General features: G+C 39.6%; 1 protein-coding gene across 2 annotated transcripts; it reads left to right on the top strand.

Moving 5' to 3' along the window:
• The first annotated feature begins 15,628 nt into the window (after positions 1-15,628).
• LOC115711038 (transcription factor HY5) lies at positions 15,629-22,032 on the top strand. Of its 2 annotated transcripts, XM_061105389.1 has the most exons (5): positions 15,635-15,863; positions 16,041-16,221; positions 16,332-16,488; positions 21,120-21,229; positions 21,660-22,032. In XM_061105389.1, the coding sequence occupies exons 1-4, from the start codon at positions 15,767-15,769 to the stop codon at positions 21,186-21,188; spliced, it is 504 nt and encodes a 167-aa protein (XP_060961372.1). In that variant the 5' UTR covers positions 15,635-15,766; the 3' UTR covers positions 21,189-21,229; positions 21,660-22,032. The 2 variants fall into 2 exon arrangements, with proteins under 2 accessions (XP_030495238.1, XP_060961372.1); XM_030639378.2 differs by lacking the exon at positions 21,660-22,032 and having other exon boundaries at positions 15,629-15,863; positions 21,120-21,350.
• The last annotated feature ends 4,617 nt before the right edge of the window (positions 22,033-26,649 follow it).

The raw sequence follows: 26,649 nt of genomic DNA, 5'->3' as shown, positions 1-26,649 counted from the left end.
GTAAACCAATTACAAAGTCCATTGTGATGTCCTCCCACTTCCATTCTGGAAGGACTAAAGGTTGCAATAACCCTGTCGGCCTCTGATGTTCAGCCTTAATCTGCTGGCAGGTTAAACACTTGGACACATAGTCCACCACATCTCTTTTCATCCCATACCACCAGAAGTAGGGTTTCAAATCCTGATACATCTTGGTGGTTCCCGGATGCAACGAATAAGGCGTGGTGTGAGCTTCATCAAGTATCTCTTTCTTAAGCTCATCAACACTAGGACACAAACTCGAGCTTTATATAACAACATTCCACTGCTCGAGACTGAAAAGCCTCTAGGCCGACCAGCCACTACTTCGTCTCGAACTTTAACTAGCTCGGGATCTTCCAGTTGTGCCTTTTTGATTCTCTCCAACAGATCAGATTGGAGTGTTAAATTATGTAACTTCCCGACCACGAACTCAATTCCTGCACTAACCATTTCCGAGGCTAGTTGAGGGGCTATCATAACCGTAGTACACACTTGACCGGGACCTTTTCTGCTTAGAGCATCGGTCACAACATTGGCTTTCCCGGGGTGATACAGTATTTCACAATCGTAGTCTTTAACTAACTCCAACCACCTTCTCTGCCTCATATTCAGATCTTTCTGGGTGAAAAAGTATTTAAGACTCTTATGATCAGTATAAATCTCACACTTTTCACTGTAAAGATAATGTCGCGAAATCTTTAATGCAAAAACCAAAGCAGCGAGCTCTAAATCATGAGTTGGGTAACGCTGCTCATAATCCTTCAGTTGAGAGGCATAGGCTATGACTCTGTCAGCTTGCATCAGAACACATCCCAGACCCTGTCTGGATGCATCACAATAAACAACGAATTTCTCTTGATCTGATGGCAAAGCTAACACCGGAGCTGTTATCAAACGTTGCTTCAACTCCTGAAAGCTTGACTCACACTTATCTGACCACACAAATCTCTAATTTTTCTTGGTCAATTCGGTTAGGGGCATAGAAAGTTTAGAAAATCCTTCGACGAAACGTCGATAATACCCTGCTAACCCGAGAAAACTTCGAACTTCCGTCACAGACTTGGGCCTCGGCCAATTCTTCACTGATTCTACCTTGTTTGGATCGACCATAATTCCATTCTTCCCAAAAATATGACCCAGAAAGTACACCTCGGACAACCAGAATTCGCACTTTTTGAACTTAGCATACAGCTTGTGATCCCTAAGTCGCTGTAACACCATTCGAAGATGATGCTCGTGCTCCTCTTCTGACTGAGAGTATACAAGAATGTCATCGATAAACACTATAACGCAGTTATCGAGGAAATCCTTGAATACCCTATTCATAAGATCCATAAAGGCCGCAAGAGCATTAGTCAATCCGAACGACATTACCAGAAACTCATAGTGCCCATATCTGGTTCTAAAAGCAGTCTTCGGTATGTCCTCCTCCCGAATTCTGAGTTATGATAACCCCACCGTAAATCAATCTTCGAAAACACTGTCTTTCCCTGAAGCTGATCGAACAGATCATCGATCCTGGGCAATGGGTACTTGTTCTTAATCATTAGCTTGTTTAGTTCCCGATAATCAATACACATTCTGAGGGAACCATCTTTCTTTTTCACAAAAAGAACCGGAGCTCCCCAGGGCGACACACTGGGTCGAATAAACCCAATGTCAAGCATCCCCTGAAGTTGTAACTTAAGCTCCTTGAGTTCCGCTGGAGCCATCCTATATGGAGCTTTAGAAACAGGTTCGACTCCAGGTGCCAAATCAATTACAAAGTCAATCTCTCGCTGTGGCGGCAATCCCGGCAACTCCTCGGGAAACACATCAAGAAAATCTTTCACCACCCGGACTACCTCAGGCCCAAATGTTTCAGGTCTGCTGGAGTCAAATACCACTGCTAGAAATACTACAAAACCATTGCATAGTAAATCCCTAGCCCTCAGCACAGAAATAACCGAGATCCGAGACCCCTGAACTGATCCAACATAAAAAAAATGGATCTTCACCTTCCGGCTGAAAAGTCACCATTTTACGCCTACAATCTATACTGGCCGAATACTTGGATAGAAAATCCATTCCCAGTATAATATCAAACTCAGTTAATTTCAATTCTATGAGGTCAGTACTCAATTCCCTATCTTCGATCCTAATCGGCATAGACCTAATGCGCCTATTAGAGATAACCAATTCCCCGCTAGGCATTAGGGTTCCAAACCCTCTTTCTAAAATATCACAAGGCCTACCCAAAAGGTCAATCACTCTTGTAGCCACATATGAACGTGTAGCTCCCGAGTCAAATAATACTGTAAATAACAAGTTGTTGACGGGAAGCTGACCTGTCACAACAGAAGGACTGGTTGCAGCATCAGCTTGGGTAATGGCAAACACACGAGTAGGAACCGGTTTCACCTCAGCTTTCGGCTCCTCTTTCTTTGCCTGGGGGAAATCTTTCTTGAAATGCCCCACCATGCCACACAGGAAGCATGTCTTCCGGTTACATTCTCCCGGATGATGTTTCTTGCACCTTGGACACTCAGGATAAGAGTAACCCTGGCGTCCTCCTCTGCCTTGGTTCCCACGGAACCGCTTGCTTTGCCCCGAGCCACCAGAAGCTGGAACAACTTTTCTTTTTTGCTCAGTGGTGGAGTCACCACCATCCCTACCATAAACAGGAGTAGGAACAGTGGGGGTTCCACCAACACTCGGAGTCACCCGGGGCTCTTGAAGAAATTTCACTGCACCCTCGGCTCTCAAAGCCTTCTCAACCATCTCTGCATACGTGGTTGCTTCAGTAGTAGTAATAACCAGATCATGCCGGATCTTTGCACTCAAACCCGCTAAATATTTTTCTTTCTTACTGAAGTCAGTGGGTACAATTCCTACTGCCAACTTAGCCAACCGATCAAACTTCGTCGTGTATTCAGTGACTGACATTCCCTCAGTCTGAACTAGATCAGTGAACTCTTTCCGCTTTGCACTGCGGACTGCTTCGTTGTAATACTTAGAGTTAAATAACTCCTTAAATTCTTCCCAGGTCATCAGTGTGACGTCCCGAGTGAGGGTTATCAACTCCCACCACACTAGAGCATCTTCCTGAAACTGGAAAGTGGCGCAGGTCACCCGGTCATTTCCAACCACTCCCATAAAATTAAGGATGCGTTCAATCACTGAAAGCCACTGCTCGGCCTTCATCACATCAGGGCCTCCCAGAAACACTGGAGGTGCCTGTTTCTGGAATCTTTCATACAACGGCTCCATACGGTTGCCAACAACAGGTTGTTCTGCTGGCACCGCAGGAACTGCAATGTACTCGAACCACTTGAGGAGGCACGGCAGGAGGACCCTGCTGCCTCAACCTTTGGATCTCTTCATCTTGCTGGCGGATTCTATCTTGCATCTCAGCAAATCTTTGCTCCCACTCAGGAGGAGCTTGAGGTGGATTTACAGGGCGACCACCCTGAGCTCTGCCACGGCCACGACCGCGACCACGAGGATTTTGAGGATTCCCCTGACCGCCTCCGGTCTCAACCATGCCACCCTGACTTCTTATATTTCGCGGGGTGTCCATTTCATAGGACTTAGCCTGCGAATCCATAAGCCAGGCAGGTTAGACAGCGATCAAAATTTAACAGCGCTCTTTAAAGACTTAAAAGGCAACACACTTTTTTTTTTATAAATAATTAATTAAAGTCCAATATGCTTCCTATCATGCTTTCACATTCACATTTATTTAAAATACTAAACAAGTACGGGCTTACTGAACCGTGAACCGAGCATTCTCTGATGAAGATTGTACATGTCATAGCAAGCTTCGGTAGACAAACCTGGCGGCTCTGATACAAAAATTGTAACGCCCTAATGCTAAGGCACGCTACAGTGCTTTTTCAATTATTGTGCAATCTTTGCTAATCAAAGAAATTTCTCGAAAAACGTGTTAAATTAAAACTTTTGCTTTAATTATTAAACTTTGTAATGTAATATAATATTTACAAATTCTGGGATCCCGATTTCAAACTTTGTAAAATTTACTGTTTAAACTTTACATTTCAAAATACATAATTTTCAGGTCGCACAGCGACTTTCAAAATACAACTCCCAGATGTCCCGAGACCGAACACTCCAGGTCGCGCCGCTTGACATGTACAATCTCACCCGAGCTCAGGTTCATTCTTGTTCAGCCTTCGCCTTTCCTCTACCTACACATGGAAGCAGAAACTGTGAGTCAACAGACTCAGTAAGAAATGCATATAACATACCATATAATTTCTGACCTGTAAATAGGCGCCCATACACCTATCCACAGAGCTTAACAGATGAGTATGAACGTTCAATACCAGGGTACAACCACTATACCACATACACATCGTACCTCACTGTATGAGTGTTGGTAGGGTTTAACCCGATTACTGAGTAACACTGAGTGATGTACCACACACCTTAGCATTTTCCCATGCTTGTGTTGGTATCATTGTATCGTACTCACAATCACAATAATCACTATACCAATGCACTCTATAACTTATTCATACAAGTGTTGGTAGTGCTTAACATAATTCAAGCATGCATATATAAACACATATACACACATTCAGATAATCACATCATACATTATACACAGTTCTTACCTGTTTTCCGAATTCAAGTGTGCTGGCCGACCTGAACGGAATTCACGTGCTAGATGGATGCCCTAATCACAATAATAGTAATATAGATGAGTGACTCGCTAAATCACTTTCCGGGACTTAAACTTGAAACTAAAAGTTTCCCTATCGATAAACCCCATGGCAATACCCTAAATATCTCAAAATTGGCCAAAACTAGGGTTCTGGAAATTCCCCCAACAGGCAGACCGGTTCCCAACCGCAATCCGGCTTCGGGTCACCAACCGGTCGACCGGTTGGTACTGGTCTCCCAGAACCGGAATTCCGGTTCTGCTGCTGGGAACCCAAAAATCATCCCCCTTAATTCAATTCAATCCCAAACCTTACCAAACTCTCCAGTATACCTATACAATGCATAAACATCCATTCTCAACCAATAAATCACAGAACAAACCAACAAATCAAATTATGCCATTAAAGCTCAAAGCTTGAGTTTCAAAACTCAAGCTTGCTTAAAATCATTATCAAGCATCAAAACCAGCAGCTAGAACCTTAAATCAATCAATATAGAGCATAACAACTAAACCCAAATCATTTCTAAACCTAACAGCCACTAACCTAACAAATCACCTCTTGAAACTAAGCAAAACTTGAGAAAAACATAACTAGAGAGCAACTAAGGTTACCTTGGTTAAATCCTCCTTGATTCCTTGCTAAATCCCAATGAAAAGAGAAGAAAATTCTGGTTTGGTCCTTGGTTTGTCCCAGCCGAAAGCAAGAGAGAGAGAGTTCAAGAGATAATTCAATTTTTCCAATTTTTCTTCTTTATCTCTTAATTTCTCAAAAGAAAAGGGTTCCCAATTATTTCTTGCTGAAAAGTAATATGCTAGGTGTCACTCACTCATGGCAGCCACCTATCCACCATTAAACAAAATGTCTAAAATGCCCTTTAGACTTAAAACTAGGGTATTTCTAAAGCTAGGGGTAAAATGGTCAAAATCCATAACCCCGCTCAATCCCGATAATCTATTTTCTCTAAAATATTTCCCACTATGGAATAGGGTTCTAAACTTACCTATGTGATCAATCTAGCCATCCATCGCATTTTCCGTTGTCGCCAAGCAAAAATTACAAAATTAACATATTTCACATATAAGCTTAATAATACTCCTAGAGTTTAATAAAATCTCCGAAATTGAGAAATTATAACTCTAATATTTATTTCTAAATATTGGGGTCCACATTAAAATTTATTCACAAATAATAATAAAATAATAAAAATTAGTGCTAATTGCCTTTACTAATCCACATTACTAGAGCGGTCATTACACTATTCATGTTCGCTTCCCACACAACTATCCATTAGTCGTGGAGGTACAGATAACAAATAAAACAGTGGCCCAGACTATGATAGATAATGGAGCCTCTACAAACATTCTGTTCAAAACACCATATGAAAAGATGGGACTCCAACTCAAAGATCTGATCCCCTGTACCCAACTAGTGTATGGTTTCTCCGGCCAGATTGTTGCACTTTTAGGGCAAATTTGCCAACCCCTCACTGTTGGACAAGATCCGAAGAGCATAACTGTGATGGCACAATTTTTGATAATTGATGTTCCATCAGCCTTTAACGTTATGTTACGCTGACCAGCCTTATATGACTTGGAGGCTGTCACACCAATTTTCCATTCGTGCATCAAGTTCCCAACAAAGAATGGGGTAGGGTGCCTAAAGGGAAATCAACAAGTGGCTCGGGAATGTCATAACCTTGCCCTAACCAAGGCCAAAAAGGAAGAATATTCCAGCCAGAGTTCGGATAAGGGAAAAAGCATTACCGAATAGGAAGCTACCCAAGGTGGGGACGAAGATGTGGATCCCCGACTTGGGGAACCAAATACAAATGTTGGGCCAGTAGAAGAATTGGAAGAGATAGAAATTGAACCTAATGTCCCGACCAGGAAGCTCAAAATTAGCAACGGTTTGCTCCTTGAAGTAAAATAAGCTTTGATAAAATTTCTAAGAGCAAACCTAGACATTTTTGCCTGGTCACTTGAAGACATGGTCGGTATCAATCCTTCTATAATTTCACACGCCCTAAACATCGATCAGAAATTTCATCCTGTTCAGCAAAAAAGAAGATTGTTAGACAAAGAACGGGCACAAGCATTAAAAGAAGAGGTAGAAAAGTTACGCAATAACAACTTCATGATTGAGGCTTTCTACCCGGCTTGGATAGCTAATCCCATACTGGTACCCAAGCCCAACAAAAAATGGCGAGTATGTATTGACTTCACCGACCTCAACAAGGCGTGCCCCAAAGACTGTTTTCCACTTCCAAGAATAGATCAGCTCGTCGATGTAATAGCTGGGCACAAGATTCTTTGCTTTATGGAGGCATATTAGGGGTATAATCAAATCAAAATGCATCCAACAGACCAAGAACATACAAGTTTCCAAACAGATATGGGTCTATACTGTTATAAGGTCATGCCATTTGGTCTAAAGAACGCTAGAGCTACCTACCAAAGATTGGTACACAAAATGTTCAAAGACCAGATCAGACGAAATATGGAAGTATACGTGGATGACATGCTCATCAAATCCAGGAAGGCAGGGGGCATATAGATGACATGGATGAATGCTTCAAAGTCCTCAAAAAATACTACATGAAACTCAATCCCTCAAAGTGCTCCTTTGGAGTCAGCTCAGGTAAGTTTCTTGGTTTTATTGTCAATGCTTGAGGTATTGAAGCCAATCCAGAGAAAATTCAAGCCCTCCTGGATATGAAATCGCCTACAAAAACCAACGAAGTCCAAAGCTTAACTAGTCGGATAGCCGCACTCAGTAGATTTGTTTCAAAGTCAACTGACAAGTGTGTTCCTTTTTCCAACATCCAGCGAGTAAATAAGAAATTTGAATGGATAGAGGAGTGCAAAAATGCCTTTCAAGAGCTAAAAAGACAACTTGCAAAACCTCCTGTACTCTCAAAACATGTTGTAAGCACCGTGCTGATCAGGAAAGAAAACAATGTCCAGCATCCGGTCTACTACATCAGAAAAATACTTGTTGAAGCTGAAGGACAGTATCTGCTGATAGAAAAGCTTACTTGCTGACTAATCTTAGCAACAAGGAAGCTAAGGCCTTACTTTCAAGCTCAACCTGTTCGGGTATACACTAACCAACCATCATGCCAAATATTATAAAAACCTGACGCCTCTGGACGGTTACTCAAATGGATAGTGGAATTGGGTCAATATGAAATAATCTTTCAACCCCAAACAACAGTCAAAGGACAGGCTTTAGCAGACTTTGTAGTTGAATGTACGGGCAAAGAAGAAATCATTTCAAAAGACAACTCAGAGCCAGTACAAGAACCTCAGCCGAGCAACAATGAAGACAAACCAACCTGGAAATTACACGTAGATGGGTCGGCTACAGATCAACTGTCTGGTGCAGGGATTGCCCTCGTCACACCTGGGGGGAAACACTTGCATGGGGCGGTCAAATTTGGGTTTAGAGCCTCCAACAATGAGGCAAAATACGAAGTCCTCATTGTCGGTCTAAAACTTGCTCGGGAACTACATGCTGAACACATTGAGATCTGCAGTGACTCACAGTTGGTAGTAAATCAGGTGTCTAGAGAGTATGAGGCCTGGGGGAGAAAATGATAGCCTACTTATGCAAAATACATGACATGCTCGCACAATTTAAGAGCTACGTTATTAGGAAAATTCCAAGAGAAGAAAATACAACTGTTGATGCGTTGGCTTGACTTGCAAGCAGCAACATAGCTGATAAGGCTAATCTAATCCCAATTCAATTCCTTAAAGAACCCAGCATCACCTGCTTGGAAGAAATTGAAATGATTGACGCGTCTCCGAACTGGATGACACCAATAGCAGCCTACCTCAACTCTGGAGAACTTCCAAATAATAGAAATGAAGCTCGGAAGATGAGGAGAAAGGTTGCATGGTACATCATCGTAGAAGGAGTCATGTATAGAAGAGGGTTCTCTATGCTACTACTCAGATGTGTTACACAAGAAGAAGCTGCACAACTTTTGTTTGAGGTACACGATGGATTCTGTGGTAACCACGCAGCTGGGCAAAGCCTATGAAAGAAAATGCTAAGGCAAGGATATTTATGGCCGACTATGATTGAAGATTCAAAAGCCTATGTTAAGAAATGTGATAAATGCCAAAGATTTTCTAAGATACCCCATGCACCGCCCAACAAACTAACTCAGATGCAAAGTCCTTGGCCTTTTGCTATTTGGGGAATTGATCTAATCAAATAATTGCCTAAAGGTAAAGGGGGAGTACAGTACGCAGTGGTTGTAGTGGATTATTTTACTAAATGGATGGAAGCCGAGCCATTGACAACAATCACATCTAAGAAAGTGCTAGACTTTTTGGTTAAAAACATAATATGCCAGTTCGAACTCCCGTACAAGATAGTCTCAGACAATGGCACACAGTTTGACAGTCAATTGTTCACTGAGTTTTGTGCAAACCATGGAATCATAAAGAGTTTCTTTACAGTAGCACACCCACAGGTAAATGGTCAAGTCGAAGCAGTCAACAAGACACTTAAAGATACTTTAAAGAAACGACTTGAAGATGCTAAGGGGAATTGGTCGGAAGAACTTCTAGAGGTACTATGGTCTTACCGCACAATAGAGAAAATAGCGACCGGACAGACTCCATTTGCCATGGCATATGGTTATGAAGCTATGCTGCCCGTAGAATTAGAACCTCCGTCCCACTGAAGATTAACCTATGATCAAGAGGATAACCATGCACTCCTAGCAGAATCACTTTACGATATCTAAGAAAAACGAGCTGCATCAAACCTAAAGTTGGTGGCCCATCAACAAAAAGTGGCTTAGTATTTCAATAAGCAAGTAAAGGCACGAAAATTTTTTGTGGGAGATATGGTCCTCAGAAGAGTATTTCTGAACACCAAAAAAAGCACGGTAGGTGTGCTCGGACCAAACTAGGAAGGACCATATCAGGTGGTTGAAGTTTTAGAATCAAGAGCATACAAACTGGGACAGTATGACGAAAACATGAAACTCGTTCTAGTACCAAGGTATTGGAATGAGGAACATTTAAGAAAATACTACCAATAAAAGTACCAGGTCGGATGACCATTCTAAGTACAAAATCTAAAGAACATTTACTCTTTAAGTAAATGGCCTTCTGGGCAGATCATGCCCAAAGGTTCGGGTGAAATGACAAAGTACTCAGGTCGGATGACCACCTCTAAAAGTACAATTTCTTTTTATTGTAATTTGTTTTGTTTAAATTAAGCTAAAGATCGATTTAGATCAATATAATAACTTTTATGTAAGTTACTACGGTAACAAAAATGTTCCGACCAATAAATGAATAAAGATGTCTATTTAAACTCAAATTGTGTCAATTCTATTAGCAAGTTATAAATTTACCATTAAGTGCGTACAAAGGTCTGCTCAAACCCAAAGAACTGAACAGACAAAAATCATACTTTTGAAATGCAAGTGACCAAGAGTCAAAAGTTTGCTCAGTCACTTGGGGGCAACTATACCCGTATAGAGCATTGGTAAAAATAAATAACAAGCACGAAAAAAAAAACAAAACAAACATAGTTGTGCAAACAATTATCATAACAAGGAACAATATTCATTAGAAAAAGATAACAAAGCACGGTAAACCTGGAAATATAGGCTACCCGGTCAGCCAATTGTCTTAAAAATGAAAGCATATTCCAAGTTTAAAAACTGCTTGGTCGGTCATTTTGTCTCAAAAGAAGGCCTATTGGTCGAATAGACATATATATAAAAAAAGAAAAAAAATTAAGACACCAGGAGTCCCAGGCTCTTGGTACGGATCGTTTTGGTCTAAAGGCGCTCGAGGATCAACAGTCTGAGCGGCAGGAACTTCAGTGCTCTGGTCGGTAGGGGCTGTAGAGGTAGCTGCCTCGGGGTTTTCCTTGGCCACCTGAGTCGCGCAAAAATTAAGATACACGCTCTTGGAATCGCCAAGGTAAACAAAGTTTCCTTCAGGATTAGCCTTCCAGAAATCATAAAAAACCTCAAGAGCAGCTGTCTCTAGGACGTCCACCTCCCTTTCGAGCTCCTCCTCCTTGGGCCGCTTATCTCTGATCTCCTTCTCGAGCTCCTCCTCCCTGGTCTGTTTGTTCTTGACATCCTCTTCTAGATTGGAAAGAGGAGTACGGAGACTCTCCCTCTCATCCTTGAGATTATTGACTTCCATGGATAAGGAAACATTGTCAGCCTCCAGCTGCTCGGTCGAAGGCATATCTTGCAGCTCTTTGGTCAGCTCCTCAACCTTGGTATTAGCAGCAAGAAGCTTCTTGTTCACCTCTCCAAGCTCATTCCTCACTTCCCCGAGCTGGTTCCTCATGTCCTCAGTTTCCTTTCTGGCCACATCCACCTCCCTTTGTAGTGTGTTGGTGGTGGCAAGGTTCTTGGTAGCAGCTAATTTGGCTCGGGAATAGGCATAAGACATCTTCATGTTGACCTGCACGACAAGCAAGTTAAAGTTCGAGCTACATAAAAGATAACGAAATAAAAAAGAAAGATATTTTCCCAAGTAGCTTCCTCAAGACTCCTCCTAGGACCAGTTCCAAGGATAGCTCACTGTCCGCTCCGAACAGCTGATCACTCACATCGAGAAGTGACCGGTTCAGATAATATTGGAACATGTATTTGCCCCTCTTGGCCTTCGTGCACAACGCCATGGTTGTTGAAGGGGTCCTAGCTTTTTCAGACCCGTCCGAGCTCCCTCCTCTGGAACGCTTGGATTTCAAGACCCTCTAAACTGGAAGGTCGACCACGGGTCACTCCTCGGAAAGGTCAATGACCTCATCAACTGGTGCCTTCTCCTTAGATGGAGTCTCACCACATTTAGACTTCTTGGCCGGAGGAGACTGGCCCGAGCTATCTCCCACTCTCTTATTTAAGGCCTGGATCATCTTCTAAGACATTTCTGCACAGATAAAACAATGCAGTCAGAAGCAGACATAAAATATGTGAAAAGCATAGAATAAGAGAAGTAAATGCAAGTTAAAGTACCCTGCACGCGGGCAGGGGCATTTTCCCGAACAATTACAGATGGAGCATCATCATCTGAAGAGTCTTCTTGCTCCACCAGGACGACTTGTCCTTTTCCCTCTACAGGGGTAGATGGCTGAGCAAGCATACCAGGTTCCCTAATCCTGATAGCATGTTCCACTGATGCTTGCTTAGTCGGGGGAACTTTCTTCTTCTTCTTGCTCGGCTTCTCCTACCCTAAATATTCTTAAGCATACTACTCCTGCTCTGAATATTCTTGAGCATACTACTTGGCCGCAGCACCTCCCTTCAACTTAGCCTCACTCTTGAGTTGAATGAGCTCTTTCTCCGGCTTGGCATCATCAGCTCGGTTCGGCTTGGACTTCTTCTTCTTCTTCTCTTTCACGGGCTTTGGCATAAAATCATTTGGGAAGAGCTTGTACTTCACAAAGTTGGCCTCAATGGTCAACAAAGTGATATTTCGAGCATCCTTTAGCAGTTGGAGAATTTTTTTGTGCCCTCTCCCTGAGTCCTAATGTGAAAAGAGGGCGGCAGTACGAGGGAATCTGCTGGAACCGAGTGTGGGCGATATCCATGCCCTGCACGAAGTAGTACTCGTCCACAAAATGCCCTATTTTGCTGACATTGGAGTCCACAATACCCTTTAGCCATTTCTCGTTCAATTAGGAGAAGTAGAAATACCCCATCCCTGCTCCGCTTGGGAGTTGACTTCAAGTCGAAAAGCCAATTGGTGTCGTGCGGAGACGGCTCACCCCATCCTTGGGAATCGTAGGGGATAAACAGGGGGGATAAGTACTTGATGCCCTTTGGTGTAAATTGGGTCGGATAGAAATGGTAGTAATCTACAATCCTCCTAAAGTACGGAAGCAAGGGCCCTATGGCGCCCTGCTTAGTATGGGCCCCCGACCAGGCACAAATCCCACTCTTGGATTAGTTGCCTAATGATTTGGAGAAGGGAAGAAGCAATCGACACCGCCCAGGTATCCATCCTTCTCCAAACTCCTCAACTTAGCCTGGGTTACTATAGATGGAGGAGACACCCACCGAGCTCCTAAGGCACCTTGCCTCCTTTGAAGAACTTCCTCGGCGTACTCCTCAATGACGTAATCATCACCCTTTACTAGGACATCACCGACCTCGGACACCGGTTCCCCTGCTTCATTGTAACCCCCGAAGCGCAATGGCCGAGCAACTCCTTCCTCCTCGACTTCAGAGGGACTATTAGGATGGACCTCGCCCTGGTCCTCTATTTCTTAGACTTCAACGTCCCTTCACTCTCCTCCTCTTCAACAAAAGGTCGGGCCTATTCAGCTCTCGGTAGTGTGGCAAGCCGAGCCACGTGAGGATCAGTGGCAGCAATTCTTCGCATAGTTTCTTTTGTGCGGGCCATCATCCTATCCCTGGACGGTGGTTGGTTGGTTTGCCTAGCAACAATTACGGAAAAAGTGGCAAAAGGAATGCCAAAGGCACCGGAACATGGATGACCCACAGGGATGGTATCAACTACGTCTGGCCGGACAATGTATGACCAGTTGGACGACAAGTAACGTCTCCACCCCTTCTTGAGTTCCCAAATGAAGCGTCCGTAGCCTTAACCTGCGATCTGGTCAGAGTAAAAATGGTGATGCACCTCGGGTTCTGGGGACGCTGTACCTTCACTGCTCACCTCCCAATCCTCAAAACTCGAATTAGAAAGTTCGTCGCTTGATGAGGATGGACTAGCGTAAAGATGAGGTTGATCCTCATACAAGAGTTGGAGAAGATCCTGGTCGATATGATGTTCTCCTCCCCAAAACTCACCAGGGTTCATCTACAAAAGATAAGACACAAGATGAGTATTTGGCTGGGATATCGAACAAAAAACAACAAAGTATACCGACCAGGTCCAATCAAAAGATTAAAAAGGAAAATTTCACGTGATTTAGGTTCATAACCCAGAATTTCAAAACCTCAAATTAAGGGTTAATCCTTACTAAACCCCGAATGGGCAAAGTGATAACCGAATATCGTGAAATTAAAGTCAAAAAGCCACAACAGTCAAGTTATATGGTCAATTACAAGCAAAGTTTCACTTTTCTAAACCCAGATTCTCTACAGTTTTCCTAGAACAAGTTCAAGGTTATTGAATTTTCTACAATAGAAACCCAAAAAATTGGAGATTCAAACATTAAAAAAGGAAAAGATAAGGAACTTACTCACTGTCCGAAGCTTTAGGTTGTTCGGATGACACTGATCGACACTTTCTGGAAATTCCTCAAAGAATTTGAGAGAAAAAAGGTGTTCTTGCTTTGAGATTATTAAACAAGAAAATGCTAAAAGTGGTTTATTAGGACTTTTTTGCCCTATTTATAAGCAGATTAGTGAAAGGTTGTAATCATTTCAAATTTTAAACGACTCGATTTCCCCCCAAAAGTAAACGTTGGGAAATCAAAAGTAATCAAGTACCTGGAGAAGGGCAACCGTGAAAGCATGCGAATCGATTGGAGTGTTTTGAGGTACGAATTGATCAGAGCATTTATTAGCCGAATAATGAAGAGATTTTTGGTCAGAATCATATCGGATCACCAACAGGCGCATCGAACACGTGCCACCCGTTCAGATACGAACTTAAGCTGAGTGAAGTCTACGCGCGACTTCAGAAGTCCCGTGTAGACTTGGGGGGCAAATGTTATCTTATTTTTTGCACCATGACATGGCAACGCATACCGGTGACACGTGTCTGCTATTCTTTACATTTGGCTGGAGAGATATTCCGAACAGACCTCAGCCATACATCTGTACGGACAAAGTCTGCCTGCCGAGCAGGGCAAGGGCAGATGATCCGGACAACAAACGAAGTCATTTCTCCGAGCAGTGTATCAAGACTTAGCTACTTCAGGATTGATATCGTGAAGCTCAAGCACACAAGCAATCCCTACAATCATGGGATCGTATCAAAGCGATATGGTAAGATGTTCGAATCCCTCATTTTATGTATTCTAAATATGTAATGTATGTTCTTACCAATTATAGATATTGTAAGCAAAATGGAAACCTTCCTTCATGCATTTAGCCCTATAAATAGTGATCCATCCTCACTGTAAATTGGATCGAAAAAATTGCTTTAGAGAGATCTAAGAGAAAATGCTCATAGGTTTCATTGTGAGAGTTTTGAGAGAGGAAACCCTGTATTCTTTGTTCTCAAGTCAATACAATTCAAGGGGAGTAGACTATTACTGAACTAAAGCCGCCGAACCTCTTTAAAATCTTGTGTTCTTTATTGCTTACTGATTTTTGCTCTGTTATATTCTTTATCGCTTATTAATTGACTCACTGTCGTTGGCTAAAAGCGAGGTCAACACATTCTTTAAAAAGATTATATTTATTCAAAATAATTAATATTTTTACTTCTATACCGTTTATTAAAAATACTACCTGAAATATAACACTTATAGTAATGTGTAACAAAACTTAATAAAATAGACAAATTTATCCAACTATATTATACTAAGGAATATTTTTAACAAACTCCATATTATAGAGTGTATCATTTGATAGTGTCATAATTTAAAGTAAAAAAATACTAATTATTCAAATTTCTACAACTGATATATATTTTCAACAAGGCGCATATCACAATAAACACACGAAGGATTGCACGTGCACGATAGATGGATAGAGAATAGAGATTAGAAATTGCATGGTGGCAATGTCGTCAATATAATAGTTTCCGAAAACCCAAAAACAGTATTACTTTCAGCCAGCACATACTGTGGTCCCAGTCTATTGTATCTAAATTCTAACCGTTAGATTGAGACACATCGAACAATCAAAAATCAACCACGATCTTTACCTCGTAGCCTTTGATTCAGCCCACTTTTTATGGCTCGTATTCTTCCACGTTCCCCACTTGCCGAACCATCGATCTACAAAACAAATCAACGGCACACTCTCTCCGATCTTAACTATCCCCAACACTGATATCCCGCCCTTTTTTAACATTTTCGTTTCCAAAATCCGCCGTGACTCTCTCTCTCTCTCTCTCTCTCTCTCTCTCTCTCTCTCTCTCTCTCTCTCTCTAGTTTTTAGCGAAATGCAAGAACAGGCGACGAGTTCAATGGCAGCTAGCTCTCTACCTTCGAGTAGTGAAAGATCTTCAAGCTCTGCTCTTCATGTTGAAGTTAAAGAAGGTACGATTTTTCTATTTGTTAAAGAATAATAGGTAAATCTTATTAAGTGTTACCATAGATCAAATAACTGAAATCCATTATCATTTCAGAAAAGAAAAAAAATAAAAATTATTTCTGATAATCGCATTTCTAGAGAAAATTAGCTCATGCTTTATTGGCTGGCTTCAACATTTTTAGCTATGGAAAGTGATGAGGAGATCAGGAGAGTCCCGGAAATCGGCGGTGAGTCGGCTGGAACGTCGGCTTCGGGTCGGGACACGGGTTCAGTGGCCGGTTCAGACCGGGTTCAAGTCACTGGAGAGGGCCAGAGGAAGAGAGGAAGAAACCCAGCTGACAAAGAAAGCAAGAGGCTTAAGAGGTAACTAAACTAAGTAAACCCATTCTATTTAAAATTCACTAATCTATTAATATAAAGTCGGTGACATTTTGGATATAACGATTTCTCATTTTGATTTTGTGCTTGTTAAGATTGCTGAGAAACAGGGTTTCAGCTCAACAAGCAAGAGAGAGGAAGAAGGCATACTTGAGCGATTTAGAAACCAGAGTGAAAGATTTGGAGAAAAAGAACTCAGAGCTTGAAGAGAAGCTCTCAACTCTGCAGAATGAGAATCAGATGCTTAGACATGTATGTCCATCCATCCCCATTATTACGATTATCTTCCTCATTCATATTTTTCTTATGTTTTGTGACCAAGGGCTTTTTGGCATATTGTTTTTTTTTTTTTTTGATAAAAAGTAAAGTAAATTTTAAAAATAAAGATACTTTTACTAAGATTTGAACTTACACTTTTATAATATATGTAAAATAAGTTAATGAATCTTAAGTTAATATTATGATTATATTTATCACATTTAATACAAATATATATTATAATTAATTAAAATACATATATATTTTTTCACAGTTTTTATTCCTCTCGTTTCTATATAGGTCCGCCCATACTTTTAGGTATAAACGTTTATTTAATGATAAAGTCCAACTAAAGCTATTCCAAATCGCCATCCCTTCCGATTAAGAGACCTTGTCCTTAAGTTCTAGAACCTTAAGTTCTAGAACCTTGGAAGTATCAAAACGACATCCCGAAAGCTTCGAAATAAGCACCCAACACCCAGGTTGACAAATGGCATGATGCGTTGGATACTGCTTATTTGATTTTAATTCCGTCTCGACCGTCCGTCTAGTTTTTCACAATAATTGAGATCCATGAAGTTAAGAAGGCAAATTCACAACTTTGCATTTCTCATTTCCAACATGGGAAAACCATTCGGAAATGAAGAGATCTGAGACTCTCAATTGAGCAGAACAGCAACATCTCTGAGAAATGGTGACTAGCTTTGCCAAAGCATAAAAATCGTCTAAGTGATGTCTAAATATCACTTAGGCATCATAAAGTACATCCCCTAGAAGTTTTTTTCACTTACACAACGTCCAGGTTGACATATGACGTCAACCTGGGGGCTGAATGTCAACCTGAGTGCTGATTTATGAACTGTCTTCTGTAAAACGATTATAACTCACTCCATATTGATCTGATTGACGCCATTCAACTTGCGTTTCGAAGCTATTTCAACGCTCTATCAAGTCATGTCTCACACTTCAATCGCAATTTTGAAGTTATCAACCTCAAATTTCACCCCAAGGGGCGTTACAAAAATAAGCTTTGACTTACTCAAAGTGGGTTCTCCCGCTGTGACTCGGGCTCAAAAAATTGATTATTAACCTTAGAAGTTAATTTTGACCGTTAGACTATCATCTACGGTCAAAATTAGCCAATTTAAATTTTTTCATATTTGAATTATTTTTTCCTATATTTAAGGGCTTCTTTCACCTATAAAAGGAGAGTTCATCTAGCTCATTTTTCATATTTAAAAAAGTAGTCTTAAGGTTAGAGCATTTCTCTTTAATTTTTCTCTCTTACAATTAGAGCTTAAGCATTTAGCTATTTTTCTGTAATTCTATCCCATGAGAAAAAAATATCAAAGTAGACGTAGGTCCGTTACCATCGTGACATGGGGAGTGAAATACTATAAATTTTGTCTCTTTAAATTATGTACTTACAGTCATTATTCATCTCGCTAATTTAGGGAGCTGGTGTTGACCACTTTTCAGCATCAACAACATTGTAGAGATAACCCATAGTTGATTCTTTATCACCTTCAACTAACCTTAACAGTTCAACTAAAGCTTTTGTGGTCTTAAATATGACATAAGACGCACTTGCCCAAAAACATGTGACTTTCAAAACCATGTATCTTGCCTCTTCTCCATTAGCTGTAGATGCCCAAGGACAAGTTGCCTACTCTTCAACTTGATGTATCTTTTGTAATGTAAGAAATGCAGATGCAAATCTTGTAGTAGTAGGTCTTATAATATCTCTTTTGTAATATTATCTTGTCAAGTTTAACACCCATTGATTATTGTGAAAGAACTTGCTCGATGTTTTTCCTTTGGACAAGGCATTTAGGTGTTGTGGCAATTCACCAATTCTTTCAAGCATCAAACCAAGATAATGTGCTGGACATGGATTCTAATATAGATGCTTTCTTTTCTCCATTAACAATTTGCCTGCCGTTTTGTAGGCACTAGCATTTTCAGTGACCACTTGAACAACTAGATACTCTCTAATTTTTTCATTGACATTATCCACCATTTTAAATAATCTTTGTGCATCCTTACTAAATGAAGAACCATCAATACTTTTAAGAAGCATAGTGCCTTTGAGATTATTAACTAAAATGTTGATTATGCTTCGGTTTCTAATGTCTGACCAACATCTAACATTATTGAAACTCCCGTTAGTGACCATGGCTGCTTAATATCCTCAACTATAGCTTTTGAAGTATTCATCCTCTCCTTCAATATCCATGTTCTAAGCTCATACATACTAGGAGTTTTCAATCCCCTCGCAAAATCTCCAATTGAGCGACACATATTGATGAAAGAAGGACTCTTAGCCAAGTAAAAAGGCAAAGCATTCTTAAAGAAACACCTCCCAATGTCCATGCAAACTTTATTATGCAATTTTTTTCTCATTTTTGGGAGTTATTTGAGTTTGTTCAGTTGTTGTCCCTCCATTATCACTACCCATAAACCTATCCATTGGGCTTCTTACACCTCTAATAGGCATGGGGGCAAAATCTTTTTGAGAATAGTAATTACCCGACCCAACTATTTTTTAAAAATTCATTTGACTCACATGCTTTGATAATTTTTTTTTTTGTTTCAAGTGCTCCACAAATTCATCATTTACTTCTTTGGGAACCTCGAGACATGGTTTAATATCTTTCCTAGTTTGAGCAAGGTGTTGTTTCAATCTTGTCACACCACCCTTAATAACTTGCTTGCAATAATTACACTCAAGATAAGCATAAATCTTCTTTTTCCAGTTACTCCTGAAATATCAACCTAGAAAATATGTCTTCTTTGTTCTTTAATTTTAAATTGTCTAGGTTTAGTTTTCAGTTGACATTTTTTTAGTTATTCGTTTGGGTGTTATAGGGTTTTTAATGTGTTTTATTGGACCTTTTTTAAGTTAAGTATTATTAGGCTTTCTTTTAAATTGCTGAAGGAAAATGGGCTAAGAAAAACCCTAAAATTGGTTTTTTATTTGAGGTGTGTGCCTCACACCATTTTTGACCGCCTCTCACAGTTGAGGCGTACACCTCTCTTCTTCATGCTGAGGCACACACAATAGTGTGTTTTTTCCCGCCTCAAAGTGAGGCGCGCAATTAAAATGTAGTTTTAAAAATTGATTTACATTACATTAGATATTAATTTTTTGTATCTTCCTTATATTATATATAAATTATTTATTTTAAAAGTGAATAAATAAATAGTACCTTATGTAATTATTCCTATGATTTATATCATCGTTACTTGTCTAAAGTCGACGCAGATTGTCAGGGCGTTTTAAAAGTGATAAGAGTCCTAAGACTAAATTTGAAAGGAGGTCTTTATTTTTTTAATAAAAAATTAAAAATATATATTAATTAAATTTTAATATAATATTAATTTTAATTATAAGTAATAAATAATTATTTTGTAATGGAAGCTAACTCGATAAAATAACATTTTATTATTAGAAGTGTCTCGATTAAAATGTTATGTATTTTAGTATATTTTAAAAAAAAAATTAATGTGTTAAAATTATATTTTTTTAATATATATATATATCTTAAAAAACATATAATAAATATATATTTTATTCATTATGAAAAGTACTATCGTTAATATTTTAAAAATAAAAAAAACTTTAATACATTTAATACAAATATTTAAGTTATAATACTATTATTTATTTTTAAAATATTTAATTTATTTATTATTATCTTTATAATTTCTTCTTTTAATTATAATTTTGAAATGCTACAAGGCCTTTTACCTTTTTTTCTTTTTTTATGGAACAAAATAACTGAAGGGTGATGAAGGGAGGGATCAAACCCTTACCCCAATGTCAACAAACAATTCACTTATCACTTGTGCTATATATTTTTCATGCAATTAATTAAATTAAATATTTATATATTATACCTCTTGTATATGTATATATATCAATTTTAATTTGTTTGAGAACTCCAAAATTGTGATGTCTAAGGCTTAGGCCCCGTTGATTCACTCTCTGGACGGCTTCTGGCCAGCCCTGCATATTGTTATACATTAATAGTATCTAGTACCACTACTTGTAACATTTTATGAATTGTTAGCGATATCTTTTAATGGTCATCAAATTACAATGAGATATACTTTAAGGTGGTACATTAGTAGCCAGAGACGGACACAGTAATAAGAGTGCAGTGAAAAAAAATTAAATATCTTCTATTTAGTTAAATAATTATACAACAAAATAGTAAAAAGCTCCCATAAAATAGTTATAATTTTAATGTAAAATAAATATTAAATATTTTTATAACACTTAAGCCCCCAGATCAAAAATTCTGAATTCGTTACTGCTAGTAGCAATTCTTAAAGTTAGTTTACATTTTTACGAGCCTTATAATCATATGGATCAAATGATTATATCAAACTTCTCGTGGGTACCCCCTCAAAACATAAAAAGTTACTATTATTTGCTTCTAGTCCCCGAAAGAAAATAAAGGAAAAGCTCAACTAGGTTTTAGCCTTTTAGATAAACCGTGTGAGTAAGCGTGTCAGATTGTCAGTTTTAATTAAAAAATTATTCAATTATTTTACATACTACTTACATTAAATATTTATAAGAAGATGCAATAAAATTACTGTAAATGTTTTGTATGCAGATATTGAAGAATACAACGGCAAGTCGGAGAGGAGGTAATGGTAACTCAAACGGTGATGATTGCTTGTAAGTCAAAATTAGAGTGTCGAGATGGTTAGTTTCTCTAAGAGGGTAATTATCTTAAGGGATATGTATGATATATAAACCTTTCTTTCTATATATAATTTTAATTTTATTGTTTCGAAAACGCTGAAAATCATTCTTCTAAACTCATCCAATCTTCATTTCTTGAGTTCCACTTCTCTTCGAATTCATTCTTCGATGTATAATTGATTCTAGTATTCATGGTGAGCAATTTATAAATTTTAGGAGCTGAATTATTATTTACTAAAAGTCAATTAACTTAAATTTGAAAAATATTTTTTAATTAGTTAAAAAAATAATTATACTGTATTTGGACAATAAATTGAGTTAGATACATTATTAAAACCCATTTTTTAATCCTACTGTAAACTCTTATTCTCTTCAATGCATGCATTATGTCTGCAATGACGGATCTTCACTTTTAGATCAATTTTCTATTGTTATCCATAAAATTTAGCAAATGTTGAGAAGCAAGTTAAAGGCGTTTGGAAGGACAGTCTACCAAAGGCTTCGTGCAGAAGGACACCCCCCTGAGGGCTATGTCTGTAAGGACATCCCATGAGGACACATGCCACCTTCGGAAAGGTATGCTCTAGGTGTCTCCAGAGGTATATGTTCGGTGTGCTTAACTCTGGAATGAAACGTTTGGATGGCTACTTATGGAAGCTCTGGTCTGGAAGGTGTTATATTATTTGATAATATAATAGATAGTTTAATATATTTTTATGAGAATAATATATATTAAAATGTTTGGATGTTAATCTTATATGAGATATAATGTAATAAACAAATAAAAATTATAACAAGAGAAGTTACAAATTTGAATAGAAGATTTGTAAGGGATTATAATATCATATTTGATAATATGTAATTATGTGAATAAATTATATGTGGGAGTTATAAAATCAAATGGTGTCGTTTCTATGTGTTAGAAATTGTTACAATATTCATTTATATTGTTTAAATGATCATTGGGATGTTTGAGATTGAGTTGGTTAGAAGAGGGGAGTTAAAACTTAAAGTTGGTGTGCGAAATTTGTCCGAGGCGACATGTCTTCAAGTACTTTGTCCGAGGCGACATGTCTTCAAGTACTGGGCGACTTGTTACCTAAATCAATGCATGGAGTTTTTTGACGTTATGTGACGTATCTCGAGAGGTTCAATGTTATTGCTTGTTGTTTATCAAAAAAAAAAAATGTTATTGCTTGTTGCTTGGAGCAAGAATCTTTTTGGGTAAAAATGTTACATAACGTTGGAAGTTCAATAGGGGCGTTTCTAGTGTCAAGGCCAACGTTCTAATCTCCATTTACTGCTAAATTATGACTTGTAACAACCATTGAGTGTGTGATACCAAATGTGGAATCATAAACACTATATTAAGAGGTCTAAAACGCTCATTTATGTAACCTAGGTTTCTATCAACAAGCACTTGCTAGAAATTACAAGACTTGATAATTCTTAAAACTATTTCGTAAAGAGTTCCCTTAGTACTTAGGGTGTAATATCCTAGAAATTAATTATAATTAATTAAAGCATATTTTACGAAATATGTGTATATGTGTATCAGGAGAATAAATTGAGTGACATTATAATCTTACTAAGTTAATCTGTGAAAATTTGCTTATTTTAAGAAATGGGCAAATTAAGCGTCATTTATTAATTATGGAGATTTTATTAGAAATATGAATGATATGCATGCTATTTGTGAAAAACATACTTTTAGGTCCGACAACAGTGGAAACCCGATTGATTGGCCTGAAATATCACGATTGTATTAGTATGTGTTATCCGTGTTTTCGAAAAAAGGACACGTGGCATAAAGTGAGAAGCACTAGATTAAACAATCACTAATTAAGTTCCCATAATTAGCCAGGATCACGGAGAAGCTATGCAATTCCAGGAAAAGACTAAGCTCGATAGCTACATGGAGACTTGTCCCACAGCATACCGCCATCCGAGACCCGGAGGCCTTACCATCTCTCCGGAACCTAGAGAAGAGCAAGCTTAACATATCTCCAAGAGACACTTGGAAGGCACTCAAAGAGTCTAACACGGACACCAATCGCTCAGAGGATGCCAGACGTCTACCATGAGGAGAGACCCAAATTGCTCCAACGACAGTTATACATTTTCTGACACATGATCAGATCTTGTCTCCTGTATTATACCATGGTAGTGCACGCTCCCCACCTTTGAATATACCTTTTTGCTTGAAGGTTTGTCTAGGCATCTTCTTTTCAAGGTGAAACCTTTTGGCGACATGTGTCATATACCAACAATGGTCCCAATTGTCCAGTTGCCTCTCCACACGAGCAAAAACCTTCTTCGGGGCCCAACAGTCAGTTATTTACATGTATTTTACCCCAAACAATGGGCTTTTTACAGAAACCCTAGGCGGGTCATGGGCATGTTCATACCTGCAATTTAGCCTATAAATACCCCTTCATTTCCACATAAAAGGGGGATAAAAAAAAAGATAGTCGAAGTTCTGCTGAAATTACTTTAAGCTTTCTTCTTCCTCAAGAGAAGCAGAAAGAGCAGAGTTAGGATTTTCTTGTAAACACCATTGTAAAATATTATACAAGCCTTTAAGGCCAATATACTGACTCGTGGACTAGGGCTCATTAACCCCTGAACCACGTAAAACTCTCTGTCTATTTTACTTATCATATTTATTATTTCTTAAGCTCTCTTTTATTTAGTTTCCAAAAATCTCGGTAAACATTTTGGTGCTTTCATTGAGAGATGAGGAAAGATTTAAGCCATGGTGTTGCTGAAACCATGGTAAGTAAGTTGAGAAGACCATGACGCCGAAGACAAGGAGGAGGATAATGATGGATACGTCAAGGGCGGGTACTATAAAGATGGGTAGTATTATGAACAAGACCCATAAGTAGTTCGAGTGTCCAAAGAGCTGCATGACCCAGGAAAAGTTAGCCCGTCAAAAGAGGTTTTCTCAAAAGATGGAGAAGATGATGGCTCGCCTCCAAGAAAAGTTTGGAGATCTGGAAGAGGACTCCGAAGAGGATCCCTTAGTGGAACTACACGAAAGAAACAATAGGAAAACCCTACTAACGCTGAAATCTCAGCTTCTGCAAAGGACAAGGGGAAGGTGAAGGTAGGTGACCCTCAAAACCCGATGCTGCTGTACCTCCTAGAAAAAGCGTCAGGACAACCAACAGACCTTTGCACACATAGAAGGCCACCGACGCCATTGGGCTTGGACACCATTCTATTTTGAAAAGTCCTATTGCGCAAAAAGGGACTAGTGCAAAAGTACCCAGGTCCAGGGGATGGAAAAACCACCGCAATGATTCCGTTAACCAGGACAACACCATGGACCTCCGAAGATGTCTTGACGCTAAGTACGAAAAAGCTAAAGGAAAAAGGAGAGGCCATGTGAAAATGACCTTAAGAACCATTTCAATGATATGGCTCGTAGACGCGACCTCTCGAATAGTGACACAAGGAGGTTAGAGGAGCAGATTACTGCCTTAACCAAACCTGTTCAGTAGCAGAATGGAACCCTTTAGAATTAAGAAGACGAAGATCTAGAGCCGTGCGTCAGGCAAATCACGGAAGCCTTACTCCTGGAAAACTTTAAGATGCCCCAGATTGAGTTGTACGATGGTCGTACAGACCCAAGAACCCACCTGTCAATGTATAACAAAATGATGCAGGTGGTAAGAGTAAGTGATGTTGCTAAGTGCTTGTGCTTCTCACTAACACTTACCAAGTTTGCAGAGGATTGGTGGAAAAGGTTGGCTCCCGGATCTATTCATAGCTGGAAAGACTTACAATCTACTTTCCGGAAGTAGTTCATAGCTGCCCAAGACTATGACATGGAAGTTGGGTCGATCACCAATGTCAAACAATAAACAGGTGAAAGCCTAAATGACTTCATTCAACAAATGATGGAGGCATGAATGAAGACAAAGGTGAGCGATGACATGAAACTCGTAGCCCTACAAAGAGGATGTATAGGCGGCTCCTTGCTATAGGGCGAAATGCAAAGAAAGAGGGCTAAGACTTTGTCCTAGTTTATGTCAAGAGCACAAGGTATCATCAACCTAGAAGATACTTATACGCAAGCCTTAGGAGTCCTTCATGCTCCAACTCCTTTTGCGTCCTTAACAAGCTTTGTCCCGCAAGTCCCAGTCCCCAGTACTCAGTACACCGACCATCTATGGACCTTCTACATCCGGGCAGGTGCCTACCCAAACCCATTTTTTTGCGTACAGAGTAGCACAAGCCAGATATATTATCGCTCCAAAACAGACGAGGAACAAGCGGAGGTTCTGGAACATAATGTAATGTGAGCCATTCCCAAACCAAGAGAAGCAGAAGAAACCAAAGTTGAAGCAAAACTTTGAAGAAACCCAGGAATGATTTTGAACCAAAGTTCACCGAGTACACTAGCTTAGTGAATACTCGAGAAAACATGTATAAGGTAACATGCAATATGGTCCACTATCAAAAACCCCCAAGGATGCCTCCAGGGGAAAGCACAAGAGTGATCAAAACAAAAAGTGCAAATATCACGAGGATGTAGGGCACACCATTAATGAGTGTGACTACTTAAAAGATGAAATTGAAACTCTAGTCAGAGCCGGACACTTGGGCCAGTGGATCCGGATCCCATTTATATATCTCAGGTAGGGGTTATTCATGGAAAATCGCTTGTTCTAAGACAGAAGCGAGCTATAAACTCTTCGCAAGGAGTAGGCCACCCTAAAACACTAGATCACAACTTCTAGCCCTACTTGCTCTGCCACCTCAGGCTGCGATAACAGTGTTAGCTTTGGGATCGGGGAACTCGTATCATCTGGCTCTAGCTCCACCCCGTGTTGATGGACATGTGGCCACTATCTTAGGATGCCCCCATATTGCAGGAAGCACGAGAAATTTCCAAAAAAGATATCTGAGGGAATGGGATAGTGAAGGGGAAATGTGCGCCTTAGTGCAGTCACTATCGCAACGTCCGCATACAATGAACTTACCTATTACATTCACAAAGGACGATACCATACATGTTCATTTCCCCCACAATGACCCTTTGGTCATAGAAGCCCAAATTACCAATAAAAGGGTTTCCCGAGTCTTGGTGGACAATGGGAGCTCTGTAAACATGCTGTTCAAGTTTGCATTTCAGGAAATTGGGCTAACGAAGGTTGATTTGTCACCTTATCCCATCCAACTCCAAGGGTTCAATGGAGATGAACTCATGCCCATGGGAAGGATTCAGCGCCTGACACATTGAAAGGGGATAACCACATATGCTCTTTCAAGCACTACACCTTCGTGGTTGTAGATTTCGACACAAAATACAATGCTATACTAGGACGCCCAATCTTAGTCAATTTTAGGGCCGTAACTTCCATTAGGCATTTGTAGGGCTGGGCATCATCCAATCCAATCCAATTGAACCGAACCGATCCAATCCAATC

This window comes from Cannabis sativa, chromosome X (genome assembly GCF_029168945.1).
Source record: "Cannabis sativa cultivar Pink pepper isolate KNU-18-1 chromosome X, ASM2916894v1, whole genome shotgun sequence".
NCBI classification, from domain to species: Eukaryota; Viridiplantae; Streptophyta; class Magnoliopsida; order Rosales; family Cannabaceae; genus Cannabis; species Cannabis sativa.
This window is presented reverse-complemented; position numbering and strand designations above follow the sequence as displayed.